Source organism: Anabrus simplex, chromosome 4 (genome assembly GCF_040414725.1).
Source record: "Anabrus simplex isolate iqAnaSimp1 chromosome 4, ASM4041472v1, whole genome shotgun sequence".
Classification (NCBI taxonomy): domain Eukaryota; kingdom Metazoa; phylum Arthropoda; class Insecta; order Orthoptera; family Tettigoniidae; genus Anabrus; species Anabrus simplex.
In genome coordinates this window covers 132490717-132508676 of record NC_090268.1, presented here as the reverse complement: position 1 = coordinate 132508676, position 17960 = coordinate 132490717, and the positions used below count along the sequence as shown (strand labels likewise).

At 39.7% G+C, this 17960-nt stretch overlaps 1 protein-coding gene across 1 annotated transcript in view; it reads right to left on the bottom strand.

The window, feature by feature from the left end:
* The window catches only part of LOC136872496 (ribosome biogenesis protein BOP1 homolog), a 115258-nt gene that overhangs the window by 22776 nt on the left and 74522 nt on the right, over positions 1-17960 (bottom strand). Inside the window, exon 9 of the mRNA XM_067146304.2 lies at positions 2802-2905. Coding sequence (XP_067002405.2) covers positions 2802-2905 — 104 coding nt within the window. The remainder of the gene's footprint in view (positions 1-2801; positions 2906-17960) is intronic.

Below are 17960 nucleotides of genomic sequence, written 5' to 3'. Positions count from 1 at the left end.
CCACTGGAAGCCAGTGGGACTAGGACAAAGCAAGGATGGACTAGAGGTCAACTGTCTTGCTCTCGCGGACGATCTCGCACTACTAACATATAACAAAACCATTACAATCAGACAGATAGAAGTACTTAAAGAGTGTGCAGCAAAAGTAGGCCTACGTATCTCCTACCAAAAGACTAGAGTTCTTCTGCACAAAATTCGATATATTGGTTTTGAACACGAAATATGGCAAGATCAACAGAGTCCCACACTTTCCTATGCGAATTGCTCGAACCGACCAGAAAAGAGAAAATTGAGCAGAAAACTAGCTTAAAGAAGATTAAGAGAGCCTTATACAAAACACAGGGTATCTACAATAAAAAATGTTTGTCCACTTCCGCCAAATTTCGTCACAATTAGAAATAGCAAAGGACTTCCACCATTATCAATACTTATTTATTGCACTTATTATACTACAGTACCGGTTTCGACCCCCTATATTGGGTCATCTTCAGCTGAACAATACATTCACATATAGATCATGAAGCTATGATTGAAATTACACTGTCTGGGGGATGCCATATGATAACCAATATTTGGTCACGTCCAAATGGGGAATGTCAAAGCAGGAACTGGCGTGTATGTCACTATGTGTGACAATGCAGTTATATGTCTATAATGATATACTTTAGGTCTTAAAATTAGTTTATAAAACACTATCTCCACTTAAAACTAACTTATAAGTATATATGACAAAAACAATATATGTAGGAACACTTCATGCATGTCTTGCGTGTTATTCAGTTCATCGGTTGACTTCTGTGTTCAAGTCTTTTTTCATAGTTGTACACTTGGTTGATGTTTTTGGAGCTTGAATAATATGATTTGGTTGTAAAATTATAACATTATATGTATAAAAGATTTTGTCTTCATATAATTATATACATAGAATAAAAACACTTTCCAAGTTAAAAAAAGAGTACCAGGCGTATGGATACAATTAGGATAAAAATATGTATATTCAGCTCTGCTGTGTGTTGAATCTTGTTGTTTTATGTTAAAATTGAAACATGTTGTCCTGTTACATTCGTAAAATTTTGAGTGGTATTAGATTCAAAGTGGTGGCTCCTTTCCCATCTGTAGCTGTGCAGTGATGTTATAATTATCTGTGGAAGATAAAATTAAGCTGTGAGTGATATTTTATGTTGGAAGAATGTCTAAGGATTGTGTGTGCTAATTTGAATATGTACTTACTGTTATTGGTGTGGTTGAGTTGCGTTTGATATGTGAGCTCGTTGTGTACTGCTTCGTGTTCGTCTTGGGCTCATACCAGCTGCTGTGAGGGGAAGGGAAGGAGGGGTAGGGAGAGTTGCTGTTGCGTGGGTAGGGGTGGAGCTAAGTGTGCCGTTTGATGTTTTTCTGTCGCGTGTCATGTTTTGTTTATTGATTATCTTAAGGTAATAGTTTTTTAGGGCGGGGATGACTGTATTGTTACACACCAAAAGCGATCTGGAGAACCTTAAAGAGGAAAGAAAAATCATCAGAAAAATTATCCTCCTCCAGGGATACCATAGAGAGGCTGTCTAACCTCACAGCAGACATCAGAAAAAAGGCGACTAAAATTTTATGGACATGTAAGCAGACTCCCACAATCTAGACTTATGTTCAGAATCCTCAGATACATCCCGGGGGTCAAGACCACTACACCATGGATGACGCACGTAAAACTCAATCTGGAAAGGGCGCAGGTAGATTCAGTGGACATTGCAGACAAAAACATCTATAGACACAAGATATACAAGTGGGAAGTAATGTCAGAGAATGCAGCACCTAAAGCACCAAGGCCGAAGTGAACCAAAGAACGGAAGAGGACCTTTAGTGACCAAATGAATGAACACTGGAAGAACAGGAAGAACAAGCAGTCATGAATGCTTCATGTGGTCTGATATCTGCCTAATACGTGTGGAGTAGTAGCAATATTAGACTGAACAGATTGTATGTATGTACATCCAGTCCTTACCCCGTTTCTCTACGGGGTTGGGTATGAAGTGAGGTAAATCTTCATAGGAAGGGACAGGGTGAAACATGGTGCCAGCACATAGTAGACTCCTGTCGAATAGCACCAAGGGCTCTGCTTAAGGCTCAACGTCTCCATCCAATGGACAAATCACTGTCAACAGTGTCATATGGCCTCACTCCATATGAACAGTGCAGAGAGGTCTGGAATTTAATCCAGGCTTTTTGAACACAATCTAGTGATTATAAATTGTATACCACCACCTCTCCTACCCTGCTGGCCAACATTCTGATGGTGGAAATTTTTTTGACCAGTGGGACTTGAACAGACTAACCATGGTCTCAGACCATACAGAAGTGATGCCTTAATGATCATGACCACCAGACTGTAAGCATATTTACTTTTATTTAAGATTAACTTTATTTAAGATTAACTGAACATGACTTTCTTTTTTTATTATGGGTTCTTCTTTAGCCAGAAACAGCCTATAACAGCTGGCAAAATACAAATATCAAGATTAAGGTACTGTAAGTCAGGAACATAGCATCAACTTAGGTGCAAATAATACCTGTACCACAATATTCTACCACTATATTTTGAAAAAGAAAACAGAAAGTTTTGCAAACACAATTGGCACCTCAACAAGCCAGTTGAGTACATTTATGTTCTCCTCCAGTTTAAATGTCACAATTTCTACTGTCATAAAAGAAAGGGTGAGAAACAGAATAGCAACAATTCCTACTTTTTTTTTTTAAATCAACAGTTTCAAACCAACAAGGATAGTTAATGAATAAATAAATTAATGTACTTGTCTGATTTCCTTGAAGTGATTGATTATGATCCGGATGCCTTTATCCCAGTCTTCCCCAGTTGCTTGCTCCCACTGTACAGCAGTTTTGACTCGCTCTGGAACTAGATAAAAAAATAAAATTATGATATTAGAGTTTACATTTTAATAACAGATTTATTAAACACACTGTGTACTTTTAACAAAGAATGGTTATAAGGTCTCTTGAGAGTTATCATCGTTTGCATAGAAATTCAGGGAATTTATCCTCTCCTTACAATCAATCAAGTGGTACTGAGGGCAATACAAGCCGCAGAGCGTACAGGAACACTGGGTTGAAGCATGATGGTAACCTTGTTGGTGACAAATTCTGTGGTGAAAGCCATGCGCTGCAGTCCGTGTGAAGACATGTCGGAGTTCAAAGTTGGACTCTTTTCATACATCTGTGTTCATTGCAGGAGTTTCATAAAAGTCTGGATCTATTGCTGCAAGCTTTTGCTGTCTTTGTTCGATGTGGGCCTCATATGCTGGGGTGGATTCTATATTATTACTTATCATTATCTCCCTTATGAAAAAGTCCGTGTCTACCAGTTTGTACACTAACTGTGTCCGAACTGTTCTGTGTAGCCGTAATGCTCTTTTCAAGTAGGTGGCTTTCACAGCTTCCAGTCTCCCCAGGTTGGCCATAGTGAGATGCATCCATATTTTGCTGATGGCAAAGCAGGCTATTGGAGCTATCTTAATGTTAAAGAGAATGAGGGCGGTTTTTATTGATAGTTTCTCAATGCTCTTTATTTCAAATATGGATTTGATCGCTCTATGTGTTTAGTAAACGTCTTCCCAGTTACTTGCAAGGTTAAGCCTAAATAACGATGTGAGTTTACCAGCTCTAGTTTGTTATTGCTGCACTCAAAGACATCTTCTGTAGAGATATTTCCTCCTCACCTAAATTTCATAACTTTTGTTTTCCTGGTATTTATCTCTAAATCATTTCTCAGAGACCATTCGTTTAGCTTACCGAGTCCTTGCTGCAGGGATTTTCTGTTTTTTGATAGCAATATCACGTCATCAGCGTACAGGAACATTGCAATATCTTCCGAGGCCACCTCACTGATGACATCGTGAGTCAACAGATTAAAAAGCACTGGACTAAGAGGGTCCCCTTGGAGTACGCCATTAGTCTGGGTTATAAGTCCAGACCAGCCTACTTTATCACTAACCGTAAATCAGTTAGAACTTAGTATATCTTCCAATAAGTGCAATAGTGGATTCCCTGGTCCTAAGATAAAAGACAGTTTCCTAAATAGAATGGTTCTGTTAACTCCATCAAACGCTTTAGTATAATCCATGAAGATAGCGTAAACAAAGCCTCCAGTTATGCTTGTAGCATCCCGTATGATGCTAAGTATCCTCTCAATTGCTTGGATTGTTGATCTATCAGCAGTAAATCCATATTGTTCTTCTGGTATGTACATCATGGCTTCTGGTAGGATGCGATCTAATATTAACTTGGTAAATACTTTAAAAGTAGCACATTCGAGGGCTATCCCACGATAAGAATCTGGTGAGTTCTTTGGCCCTTTTCCTTTATATAGCACCTGGATAGATTCCCTCCACCTCCAAGGGATTTTCCTCTGTACGATGCATTCATTGAATATTGCTGTGTATACAGTATATAACTACAGTTAGAGAAACTGATTCTTTTAGAAGCTCATTTGTGAGGTTGTCCGGACCTGGCGCTTTTCCTTGTTTACATCTTTGAAATGCGTTCCATACTTCTTCCACTGTGATTGGCACGATTGGATCCTGCTGTGTGGTTCGAGTCTGTATGTCGGCCATATGGGTCCTTTGATATATACTTGAGAAATGCTCCTCCCATATTTTCATCGGTAGAGTGGGATTCACTTTCGTTCTGTAGGGTTCAAGTATTCTATACGGTTTTTGATTCTGCGACTACTATTGTCTACAGCTCTTGCTTTACAATGAAGTCTTGTCGCTTCTTTCTGATTAATTCTTAGTATTTACTCCTTTCTTCTGAATATTCTTTCAGCGTTATTTCTGTTTTGTGTTCTCTCCTTCTGTGGAGTTTCTCCAAGGTTACTTTCCTTTGGGTGTAACAATCCTCGTCAAACCAGGGCTTGCTTATTCTTTTCAGGGGCATCTTTCCCGCTGAGTTAAGTAAGGTATTTTCTAGTAGGTCTAAGGCCTTATCGATATTCCCTCTAGATAGACATGAAGTTATTGCGTTTTTATCTACTGACTGTTCCAGTAATGCTATGTTGATGTGTCGTGCGGCCCTTTGTTGCTTAATGTCAATGATTTCCAAGTCATCTATTTTGAAACTAGTATGTATTGGAATGTGCTTTCTGATCGGTAACCAAATGTGTTTCTGTTGTAGTATGTGAAATTCGTTACCTCTGAAGAATATTAAGTCTATGACACTCAAGCCATTGTAAACTATGTACATTGGGAGTTGTTCTTGGTTGACCAGGGAAAATCCTCTTCTTTAAGGGCTTCGAAAACAGTTAGAGCCTTAGGGTTGGGTTTGTCCAGATGGCAATTAAAGTCCCCTGTTAGTAGTATTGGCATGTTATTACTCACTTTCTCTAAAGCATGCAAAATAGTTTCTATGACAACTTCTGTAGAAACGTTGGGTCTTATGTACATTCTGATTATTCTGATTACAGCAAAGTGTCTAAAAGTGACGATCACGATGTTGAATTCTGAGTATTCACTAACTATTTGACCCATAGACGGCTTGTAGAAACAGGATACTCCTCCTGACGGTCTGCCTTGATGTCCTATCGTTGCCAGTGAGTGAACCGAATAGTAGCCCTTGATGCTGACTGGTTCCAGGAGGAAAGTTTCAGTTAGGATTATTAAATCTTGAACTAATATGGATATCTCAGGAGTGCGCATAAGTGACTTGAGGCCTTCCGACGTTCCATAGGAGGCATGTAAGTTCAATGCTGTCGGATACGAAAGGAGCGAAATGTCACATCTTCTGGCCAAAAATCAGGGCTGAATATTCTCTCCTTAAACTTGATGGGAACTCCAACCTTAAAGGCTTTGTTTGATCCTTGGGTGGTCAACATGGAACATTCGGTGACTTTATCAATACCATTCTCCTTCAGATATTGAGTGATGTCAGACGCAGTTGTTTCGCTGCTAAAGTGACCCACATATATCCATACATTTCTTTCTGCTGCTTTCAGTACTCCAACTGTTGCAGTACCTCTTTGAGCATCTGGTGGTCTTCTGCGTCTTGATTGCACCTGATGGTCTGGATATTGATTGTATTGTCCACGTGTGCATCCAATGACTGTGCTCCATGGGGCTTCCTCTTTACCAAGTTGTACAACTACCTCATCTACATCCGCCTCTCTCTCTACGCCGACTGGCGCAGTAACTCTTTGGATGTCTGGTGAATTTCCGATTTTTTATTGCAATTCCTGTTCTGGATATTGACTATTTTGTCTACGCTTAAGTCCCATAGCTGTGGGCGTCCCTTTCAACAAATTGGTCACCTGTATCTTCTGTTTCTGTCACCAAAGTTTGTGGTGCAAATGTGACAGCATTTAAGGAACTCCTACGTGTAGACACAGCTGGTGACTCTGTCAATATTCTTCTCGACTTCTGATTTTCCTGTATTCTCCGAGCGTCCAATTTCTTGTAATTTGCAACGTCTGTTTGTCCTTGAGGGCGAGTGATTTTGTCCATTTCTAACGCTATTATTTCTTGAACTTTTCCTGTAAGTAAAGTTTCCATATATTGCTACATATGATCTATAGCAGATTGCATAGATTCCATGGATCTTACAAGTTTATGAATAAATACCTCTTGATCCTTCATTTGTCTCATTTTTGGCTTACACTTGTTACATAACCATGTGAGTTTACAATTAGCCCTTTTAAGTGTGTCAAATTCGGCTTGAGTCAAGCCCGCACACTTCCTGCGATCCCATTTCTCACATGCTTCGCATTCCACCGAGTCCTCATCGTCTTCAAAACTACGCCTACATATTCTGCAAGGCTCCACTAGATCACTCTGTACCTCTACGTCGGGCATTTTCAGCGTTCGGTGAATCTAGTTGACCGTGACTTCCGTGAGAATGGCGACTGTCTTTTAGTGACTCTTTTGTTCTAACCTGTATCGGTTTACGATATCGTTTCTTGTGGCCTATAAATTTAATTCATAAATACCAATATATCCACTTGTGCCTTAAATATTGCTAGTGTACTTACACACAAATAAAGCGCTGTATCGGAAAGATAAACGACTTTAGAAGTACGTAATACTGCAGTTCGCTTCTAACGCGTCCGCCATTAACATTTTAAAACAGGGGTTTACAAGAATATGACCAAAACTCTATCCACACTACAAGCAGTGTAACAGCCAGTGGTGACGCGTGACGTTTTGAAAAGTGTTACCATATTCCTTCTGAGAGTAAATCTATCTAAATCGTCCACACCATCTTTATTCCAAGCATTATTTTCTGAGGAAAATAGAATACATGCTCAACAGTACTGAGCCGTACCCTGCCGGCCCATAATAATAATTAGAGTATTATTTGACCCAATATGTAAAATTTATTCACAAAAGTTACAGTCTAACATGTTAAAGCATCGTAACCCAAGATAGTTGATACCGGATGTTGAGCAAGACAGTGAGTCGCTGGATATTGCTTCATATTTCCGTATGACCGTGAGAAAGGGTGGCGTAACTAAGAGTTGGCAAGGATCGACACGTGTATTAGATGCTGACCAAGCAAGATATTTCAGCCAATGGGAACTTAAGGATTTGGCAAACCTGGAGGCCACACCCCGCCAAATCTTAATTCCAGGATGACCAACGTGCTCAGTTGCTAAAGTCAGTTTCTGTCGGAAATTGGTTTTCCACAGTTTCAGAAGTCAGATATATTTGGAAAAAAAATATAAAAATTGGTGGAAGCGATTTGCTAGTGTTTGAGCTGTGTTTTGTGAATATATCACAAATAATATTGTGTCATCATATACGACGAATTTTCTGATTGGTGGTTGGTTCAGACACCTGGGAACCCCAGTATTAATATGGCGTCACCGAAGCCTCCTCAGTAATCCTAGCTCTGGAGAGCGTCACTCTGTGTTAAATGCTTGGATAGTGCGGAAGCACAAACTCTGATTGGTGATCATGATTAACGTGGTGTTATTCCAGTAACAGTAACTGGTTCTCAATGATACTTTAAATTGTGCAGTTGGAAGATTTTACTGTTCTTGAGTAAATGGAATAGTATAATTTTGGCAGAGTTTACTTTCAATATATAAAGACAGTGTTTAGTGACCGCTGTGTAACAAGTGTAGTGGAAACGTGCTATTGTTTCACTACTTCGCGACGGACGCGTTTCGTGAGAAACTTCTGTAACGAACCGTGTGCTGCTTTTCAAACTGTATTTTTACCCTTTAAGTGAAGTGTGTATTAAAAATGTATCAGTGTGCTTAGCTGATCTTGTAAAGAGAAAGGGTATTTCGGCTCGTAGCATTAAGCAGTGAAGATATTGTCAACTGAAGTCTTCTGTGTTCCAGTGAATTATTTCCAGCAAGATGATGGATACGCCTGCAGAAGAAGGAAGTGCATTCCCACATGTTAATACTGTGATTAACATGGTGTAGATCCCTAAATCAGCGGGGATGTAAGCTGCTATCCTGGTATTTCGAGAGCCGTCGATTCAGTTAATGCGCATGTGTTATTTATGGCATGATATGTAAATTATGTTAAGGTACTAGGGCAGTGTAGATAGAATTTTTATTTTCATGTAAAGTAAGCCTGACAGCATGAGTTTGTTTAATTTTGTTACTATGATAGTTTCGGATACGAGAATAATGCATGTTTATTTTATTTTCATTTTGCTTTATGATTAGATGTTTGGGAAAATGAGGGATTGATAGGATTAGTTGTTGTTTATTTATGCATGCTACTTAGCGTAGGATATTCCGAGTTTTCATTAAATATATGCTAGAAGGGCTAGATTGACAGGTTCATCTTTATACAACGTTAAACACGTATTAGTTCATTTTATTTCGGTTATTCAGAGAGACAGGTATAGCTATTCTGCATGATGCATGGTTTTACAGAAGCTAACAGAAGGAGCTCCAGAACGTCGTTGTTAAAATAAGATCTTTGAAGTTAAGTTGGATTCTGTTTGCCTGATGGTCTGCAAAGGACACGAACTGCGTCTCATTATGTGGAAGGCCAATGGGATTCATGAGAAATAATGGGATAAAGATTGCATGCTGGATTATAATGTATTGGTGCAGGCTGATTGTATGCCTGACAAGATAAAAAGTATTGTGCAGATGTGTGTGCCTGCCTAGTGTCTTCTGAGTGTATATTGTGATCAGAATGGACAATGTTAATTCCAGACTATTGAGTCTGATGTTGTTAAATGGCCCAAGCATGCTAAGAAGGAATGAATATACGTGAGTTTCCGTGTAGCCGATGAAAGGCGTTATCTCATGGCAAGCTGATTCCTGGCCTGTGTTTATCTGTAGGTGTGAAGGAGACGGTATTTCCTTGTGGCGGCCTCGGGAGACAAAATCCAATCTTTAGCATAGTGGAGTTCAACATTTCTTTTCAGCTCGTAATCTACCCGGAAGTACATGACGGATAACCGCGCTGTTGAGCGCTCAAATGCAGCAGAAGGAGGCAATGTTGCCCATTGCCTTCTTCATGATATCAAGGGTTATTTATATGTTTTTCCCTTACAGGATGATATTTTACATCGTTATTTGTGATTGTATACCTTGTCTCGTTGTTTTTAAAGGGAACAGCCAGAGTGCTGAAATATTGTTGGTTTATCTAGTTCTGTCTAGATCTTTTGCAGTGAGCCAGGATTCACATTAGAATCAGTGTAGCATTTAAGATTTTACTCGATATCCGATGTATATATATGTGTTTAGTTTGATTATTTGTATTGTTGTAAATACAGTATAGGATGTGCCCCTAGTATTTTGCATAACTTACATAGCGTCCATTGCGTCTTAATTATTTTTCTTTTCGTCGTAACTTTTCTTTATAATGTAACTTTTATTTAATTGTAATTTCGGCGACTCTCGGAATTAACTTAACTTTTGAAACTGTATCGTTGGGATGCAATAGTGTGAAACTCCATACGGAAATACCACATGTCAGTGTTTGTGTACACTTGTTGCCATAAATTATAAACATTGGATTATTAGAAGAAGCTCAGTCTTGATGTATATAAGTGTTCTTTGTTGAAATTGATTTTGATGTCAAATTTGGTATTATCATTCAAGTAACGTTCCAACTTTGACTTATTTCTAATATTTTGAGTTCATTTTTTTACAATTTTTTTTTTTTTGGATTTACTTGTTTTCTCATGATATGATCGGGGATATTTATCAATAAATCCATCTTACCCCCTATGATTGTTTCTCATTCGTGTTATATCTCCATTTCCTGTCATTGATTGATATTTAGAGTAGAACTTTGACTTTTTATCCTGACCCAACCGACAACCAACCCCCTCTCTGCCCAACCCTGAGTTAGTCGGATGTTCATACAGGAATGGAGGCATCGTCCTAGAGGGTATTTACCCCTGGGTACGGTATAGTACAGTTTATTAATTCCTGCACAACCACGTAACCAATCCAGATCTATGTACCACAAGTCACAGCTGCACCATCATATGTCTCTGCTACTAACTTTTCACCACACTGTTATTCTTGTAACATTCCAAAGAGAGGTTTAGAGAGAGAAGCAGCAGAACGCTCACCGCTTACATCACTGAATCTCAAAAAGCTCTTGAATTTCGCCTTCGGGACTAACATATCTAAATACAGTCGAAAGACGGACTCTGTTAGAAACGCCTGTACTTTCATCCAAAATAACAGAAATAAAGTTTGCCTTGTCTTTAATTTTGCTGGTCATAAAAGTAGCTATGGCGTCTATAATATCATTTTGAATGTCAGATGGAAGTCCTGAGAACACTGTAGATGTTTCTAAGTTGTGCCGAAATGTCATCTTTCTTAGCTATTAATGCTAGTAACTCCCTGTAATTAGCTCTGTTATGAGATTCTTCAGTTTCTCGAGGACCACTGAAAGGTAATTCTTTCTTTGAAAGAAAACACACAGTATCTATTAAAGTGCTCATAATATATGTGTTTCTTTTTACCCGCTCATTATGCTCGTTAATGTTCTTTCTGTGAGCTGTACTCTAATCTGGACCTTCCAAACTGAATCATATCGGTAACAGCGTTGATGTGTGCTTGAGACACTTCATGGTGTCGCTTTAAAACTCTAAAATAATATAAATTGTCCAAACCATCTTTATTCCAAGCATTCTTTCCTGAGGAAAACAGAATACATGGCAAACAGTACAATTTATTCATTTTTGCACAACCACGTAACCAATCCAGATCTATGTAGCACGAGTCATGGAAAAATAGTACTATTCTTTTCAATTCCTTGACTAAATTTTTAAGAGAAGGCATGGGTCTAGCTTTTTCAATTATCTTTTTTCTTTTCTTCAAAAGTTCTTAACGAAAATGGAGTGTTCATTAAGCTTTCTGTTATACATGAATATTCTGGGCCTGCCAACTCACTTATTTTTGAGATGGAAGTGACAGCACTCATGTTTAATACGTTGTGCAGTACTACAGGCTATCCTTACCTAACAAAATAAATATAAATGCCAACTTTTACAAGGAAAGACACCTTGTATTATAATAGAAAACAATAACAATATAAAAATGCACTGTTGAGCGCGGCAGGACAAACGGACGGAGCAGCTTAGCATTGATGTTATGAGCTTTTTTTTTCCACTTTCCACAGTGGTAACACGACTGGAGAATGTAGCAGGATACATCTCAGTGTCGAGGGGATAGGGGTCTTGCTTAGTGCAGGCGCAGTAATACTCGTCTAGCTGATAGAAGAGAGTCAAAGCGTAACCACTGCATGGAGTGGTAACAGTCTCTCCCTCAGCTTTGACGGTGGGAAACTGCTGCAGTACAGTTCTCGCGACACGTCCAGGCGAAGAAACAAAAATATTAAATATTAAAGAATATTCGATTTTTACAATTTCAAACTTACCAGTGAACAGTGGATACTAGCACGCTTCGCCACTGGTAACAGCATCTACCTACCACATCAAAAGGAGAAGACATTTTGAATTGGACCATCCTTTTATTGAAACAGACAGCTGAAGACAAAATGTTGATATTTTCCGATTTGTATTTAGACACTCATTCTTCATTTCTTGTAGAAAATGTACAATTAAAAAAAAGCTCAATAAATGCAGGAGAGGCCGTGGACGACCACGATTGAGATGGAAGGATACCATCCAACGCAGCATTATAGAAAGAAACCTGGACTGGGACACAGTGTTGGAGGAGGAGTGGTGGAAAGACCGAAGAAAGTGGAGAGGAACCATATTTGCCCCTACCCGGCTACAGCTGGATAAAGGGAAATGATGATGATGATGATGATGATGATGAAATGCAGAAAATGGGAAGAATTGATGAGGAGAGCACTAATCTACTTGAAGATGGCAATACTTGAAAATATTGAGATTGTCTTTGTCTCCTTTTTCCACTGCTCCCGCTTCTCATGCTGACTTGTCATTGTGTTCATCCTAATATGTATTCCTTCTCATGACCCCCCCCCCCTCCCTCTGGCACTTGCTTGTTCCTTTCCAATGAAAAAAAATGAAAACCTACAACCTGTTTTCCATTCATTGACCGGGTCAGGGATGTGATGAATGAAGCAGATATAGGCTATTAGTACGATGGGGTCGCCACTCCCAAAGTGATATATTAATGACTGATAAATGCTATGAAATGAGAATGGAGAGTGTTGCTGGAATGAAAGATGACAGGGAAAACCGGAGTACCCGGAGAAAAACCTGTCCCGCCTCCGCTTTGTCCAGCACAAATCTCACATGGAGTGACTGGGATTTGAACCACGGTATCCAGCGGTGAGAGGCCGACGCGCTGCCGTCTGAGCCACGGAGGCTTTGTTCCTTTCCAATATGTAACTATAATTAACTCTTTCACCCTCTAATTTTGTTAAACATGCAACAGTGATTTGAAGATGCTTTCAATAACAACGGAGAACTATCTGGAGAGCTATGCAAATACTTTTTTTTTTTTATGTACATTTTCTAAAAGAAATGAAGAATGAGTCAAAATAAAACTTCACATTGAAAATATTCAAAAGACTATTCTTTGCAAAGAGCCCATGCAGTACAGATTGATGGGACAAGATTTCGTTCCGAGACGATGCAATTTTAGATTGGAAATGAGCCCACTGTTTACCTTGAAATCTCAAGAGTGGGATCCCTGGAGCTAGGACAGCAGAAATTATGCATGAATTTCTTACACCTCAGTTTTGGGACCACTGTAGTATACAGTGGCATAGCAATATTAACCCATTTGCATCCTATTTAAATACCGTAGCAGTTCACTGAGAAAACACATTTAAATCCCGCACTACGGCACACACTGTGAGGATGTGGGCCATGGTGAAGTCAGCACCACAAAAACACACTGAGGGGTCTTACCCCTTTAGCAGATAAAAGCGCATAGATCTTCAATGACATATCCCCAGCCTAAACAAAACTACGGCCTCTTGGGAGGTCACGTGGTCTCGCTGTATACTTGCCCAACGTCATCATTTGTATTACTTTCCATGTCATCGGCACTAATATACGCATCACTCAAACTTGAACTAAGACCTTCAGGGTCTATTTCGTCATCACAAACATCACTGTCTTCATAATCACTCTCTAAAACACCATCTATTAGCTTTCGCATTCCATCTTCATCAACACCAACACATCTGCTTGACGCCATGATTGCAACTGACATCAGCGAAATAACATGAACAAAGATTCTTTTATGTCTTGTTCCAGAAGTGTGTGATAACCTGGAGCGCAGGAAATAACTGAAGCCACATGTCTAAACTTCAGCTCAGAATGCATACAAGTGGCATCTGTGAGTTAGTAACTGAACTACATATATTGATATACAGCAGTGCATTGCCGCGAGCTGAGCTCATCATTGGATTCATATGCCACGAATAACTTTTGCGAGCTAGGGTCGTCAAATGATGCAATTGGGTTAAGGTGGCCAAAATAAGAAACAACATTTTTCTGATATTATTAGCCATATCAAAAAACTGTACACAATAAAATTGGTGTAAAATATAATTTCCAATCTTTTATGTTTCACATGCTTTTATCGTGAGGTGAAAAATACAGGAAAATTGGTATAAAATATAATTTCCAATCTTTTATGTTTCACATGCTTTTATCGCGAGATGAAAAATACAGAGATATTTGCATTTATTATATTTTTCACAAACTTCCAAATTTCTCCAAAAATATTAGTTCTATATTAAAAGTGTTAAAACAATAGTTATAGAAAACTAGCAGTTACCCGCGGCTTCGCTCGCATGGATTTCGTAATTTGTTAAAAGTAATCGTTCCTCAGTACTGTACCAAGAGATTACCTGAAAATCCCTAAAGAATAAACGCTCACCGGAAAATTGAGTTTCATATACCCCAGAAACTCTTCGTAAATCACGTTTGTGATATTGCCTTTTGGGGCTAAGATGAATATTCGATATAGAACTGTACATGTGAGAAACGGTCTTCTCTCAAGTCGAAAAAAAAAAAAAAAAAAAAAAAAAAATCATGTTTCTCTATTTATAAAAGAGATTCCAAATACCTATTTTCATGCCTGTAACATCTTAAGTTTTTGAGATATAAGTATCCCCATAAAAATAATTCAACCCCTTTATCTGTCCTTCCCCCATCGTCATCCCACTCAAGTGGATTTCCAAAAACAAAACAAAAATACACGTTCCGTTATTTTCAAAGAAGATTCCAAATACCAATTTTCACGTCTGTAACATGTTACGTTTTTGACATATACTGTAGATATACTGGTACTCAAAATTAAAATTCACCCGCCTTTTCAATTCTTTTCAACCCTTAAGTGAATTTTCCGAAAACAAAAAAGTACTTGCTCCTTTATTTTTAAAGGAGATGCCAAAAAAACAGTTTTCATGTCTGTGACATCTTCAATTTTTGAGATATAGGTATCCTCATAAAAGGAATTCAACTTCTTCACTTCTTTCCACCCCTCTCCCCCTGAAGTGGACTTTCCAGTTTCTTGATTTTTAAAGGAGATTCAAAATACCAACTTTCACATCTATAACATCTTCAGTTTCTGACATATAAGTATAGATGCGAGCTGAAGAGAAGACTAGCGGGACGTGAGGTGGGACACGGGGGAGCAGCTTTCTCTCTCTGTCGTCTCGGCTATGGCTCTTCCTAAAAGTATCGTCAGCCAGCCAGCATCCAGTCTCCCTTTGATGATACAAGTGGCCAGTCAAACAGTTTGTTAGCGTCGATCTTGTCTGTGTGTTGTAAGTGTTGAACAGCGATTTATATATTGAGGCTTACCTAACTGTGTTATAAAACATTTATGTTATTATAGTGCTACTTTGTATTACTATTATGGAACCCTGGCGGAGGAAAGGAAATACTATCCACAGCGAAGCTAGGGAGGTTATCAGACATGTTATCCAAGAATGTGATGAAGAGGCACGAGAAGGGCAACTGAATCACTTAATGTTGTATGTTGGGTACTCAGCCCGAAGGCTGGTTTGATCCTCTACAGCTCTACCAACAGCTGTCATAGATGGCCTAGGTGTCACTGAAGAGGTATACTAGGGAAGTGAGGAGTGAGGTAGTTTCACTTAATGAGGCAAACTAATTTGTGTGTATCTAATTACACAGGCATTTCAGTGAGCACAGCGAGTAGAATTCGCAAGGAAAGTACAGCAGCTGGCGATACGTCACTATCAACACCAGAGAAGCATCGCCCACAGCCCGAAGAAAGAAAAGTGCAGTGTGATGGCTGCCAAATGCAAGATCTAGTGTGGTGTAAGAGCATCAAATATCTATATATATATAAAGGGAACTGTGCTTTGTTAGCGGCTTCCTGGCAGTATTTATGACACTGTGGCATATATTTACTGTGTGTGAGTGTTGCCTAGTGAATTTGTGATCATTTGATATTGATTTTTAACGTAAGTCTATTGTGCTTTTATGCCACAGGCGATAGTCATCTTGTTTTGCCCTCAGTCCACAGACAACATTACTAAGAGAGACACTCGATATAATTATTTACTATATTTGCATTGCCCTAAGTGTCAGCCATTTTGTTCTATCTGCCATCAATGCCATGGAAACTGTGACAAAGACGGAAACTATGCATGCTCTTATCGGCGTTGCCAAGGAACTGGAGTCTACACCTGTTGGCACCATTACAATGGATGTATTTTTGACGGTATGGAGTAGGCTGTACAGCCAGTGACTCCACACCGAGTGTTAGGCGGCGAGAAATAACCTGACACTCTCAGGGAGCCAATGGCTTCGGGCAGATGAGCTCCTTGAGGAAGGGTGGTGATCCATCAGTGGAGGAAATGCCACTGGATTCCACTGAAAACCTGATGTCAGGCAGTAGCGCCATCAGTATCGACTTGATGCACCGAGCAATTCATGCTCGAGCTGCGTCAAGAATGGGGAGACTCAAGGGTCACCAGAATGACTGGTTTTTCGGCTATGGTACTGCGGTTTGGAAGAGAGAGGGACCTCAATAAACTATTATTCCCATGAACACTATCATGATACCTGCTTTAAATGGATCTAATTCGTCATGTGACCTGGCTGACAACCGGCGCTTTTGCGGTTCCAGGCTGCAAAGTGTGAAATGTGCTACTGGGCATGTGTATGTAGGCAACCAGGCTGCATATGCGAAATTTGCGACCCGAAGAACAAAGCAGAATGTGGCTACTTGGAATGTCAAAGGACTTTTAGCTTCAGGAAAACTTCTCCTATTAATACAAGAGCTGGAAAGGTATAATATAGGAGTGGCCGGGCTAAGTGAAACTCACTGGAAAAACAATGGCCATTTTAGAAGAGGTAATCATTGGGTCTACTTTTCTGGAAATGAAGAAAGATGATGATGATGATGCTTGTTGTTTAAAGGGGCCTAACATCGAGGTCATCGGCCCCTAATGGTACGAAATGAAACGACAAAGTAAAAGTTCAAAATTATCCACTGACCAAAATAAAAAATGACATGAAGAATGAATGAACGAATGAATGAATGAATGAATGAACATAAATTTAAAACAATCAGTGGATCCGACTCAAAAAACTATCATAGTTAATAGTATTACTGACCAAGGGACCACTTCCAAGGCAAATCGAGGATGCTTGGTGTCTAAATGGGTCCAAAATACAAGTCAAAGGCCCCTCAGAATGGTACTTATCGCTAGTAATGTAGAACCATGGTATCTGTCCTGTTGCGGTACTAATCAATGGTAGCAGAGACTTGCGGTATTCCACACATTATTGTACTACTAAAAGCTTATGAAATTCGACATTAATACAGACCTATGTTTTTCTCACTCTGCGGCGCCATTCACAGGCAGCGCAAACCTATGATGTTCATCACATAAGAGTACTAACCACAGGGACCTCTCCCTATCCCGTGGTGTTCCTCATATAGTGGGTACTAATCACAGGTAAGGCAGGTCCATGGTAGCTATCATCCCATGGTCCCGCTCATATGGTGGTACTAATCACAGGTACTGCAAAAGCCGACCGCGCGGTGCTCCTGTGTGCTACTAATCACAAACCTATTTCGTACCTAATATAGTGGTACTACGCACAAGTAAAAGTCACCCTTGGTGTTCTCCGCGTGGTGGTACTAATCACATGTAGTTGCATGGTTCGAATACAACCATCCCTTGGTCTCCCCTTTTAGTCGGCTCTCACGACAGGCAGGGGATACCGTGGGTGTATTATTCGTCTGCCTCCCCCACCCACAGGGGGTGTGTGTTTGGTCCGCGAGAGGTATTTTATTTCCCTCAAGTCCGCCGGCAAGCCGGTTAGGACCCCCCTATCCGCCACCTGGGACGCGCCACGTGGGAGTATCACCTCTCCCCCTGCTACGCCTGCGTAGCAGGTTCGTGGAATGAAGAAAGAAGCAGTAACGGGGTTGCAATTGTGATCAGTGACAAACTGAATGGCCTCTATCAAGATCTTGATGCTACTGTTTCAGCTTTTCCAAGCAGAAACTAACTATTGTTATGGGAGACTTCAATGCC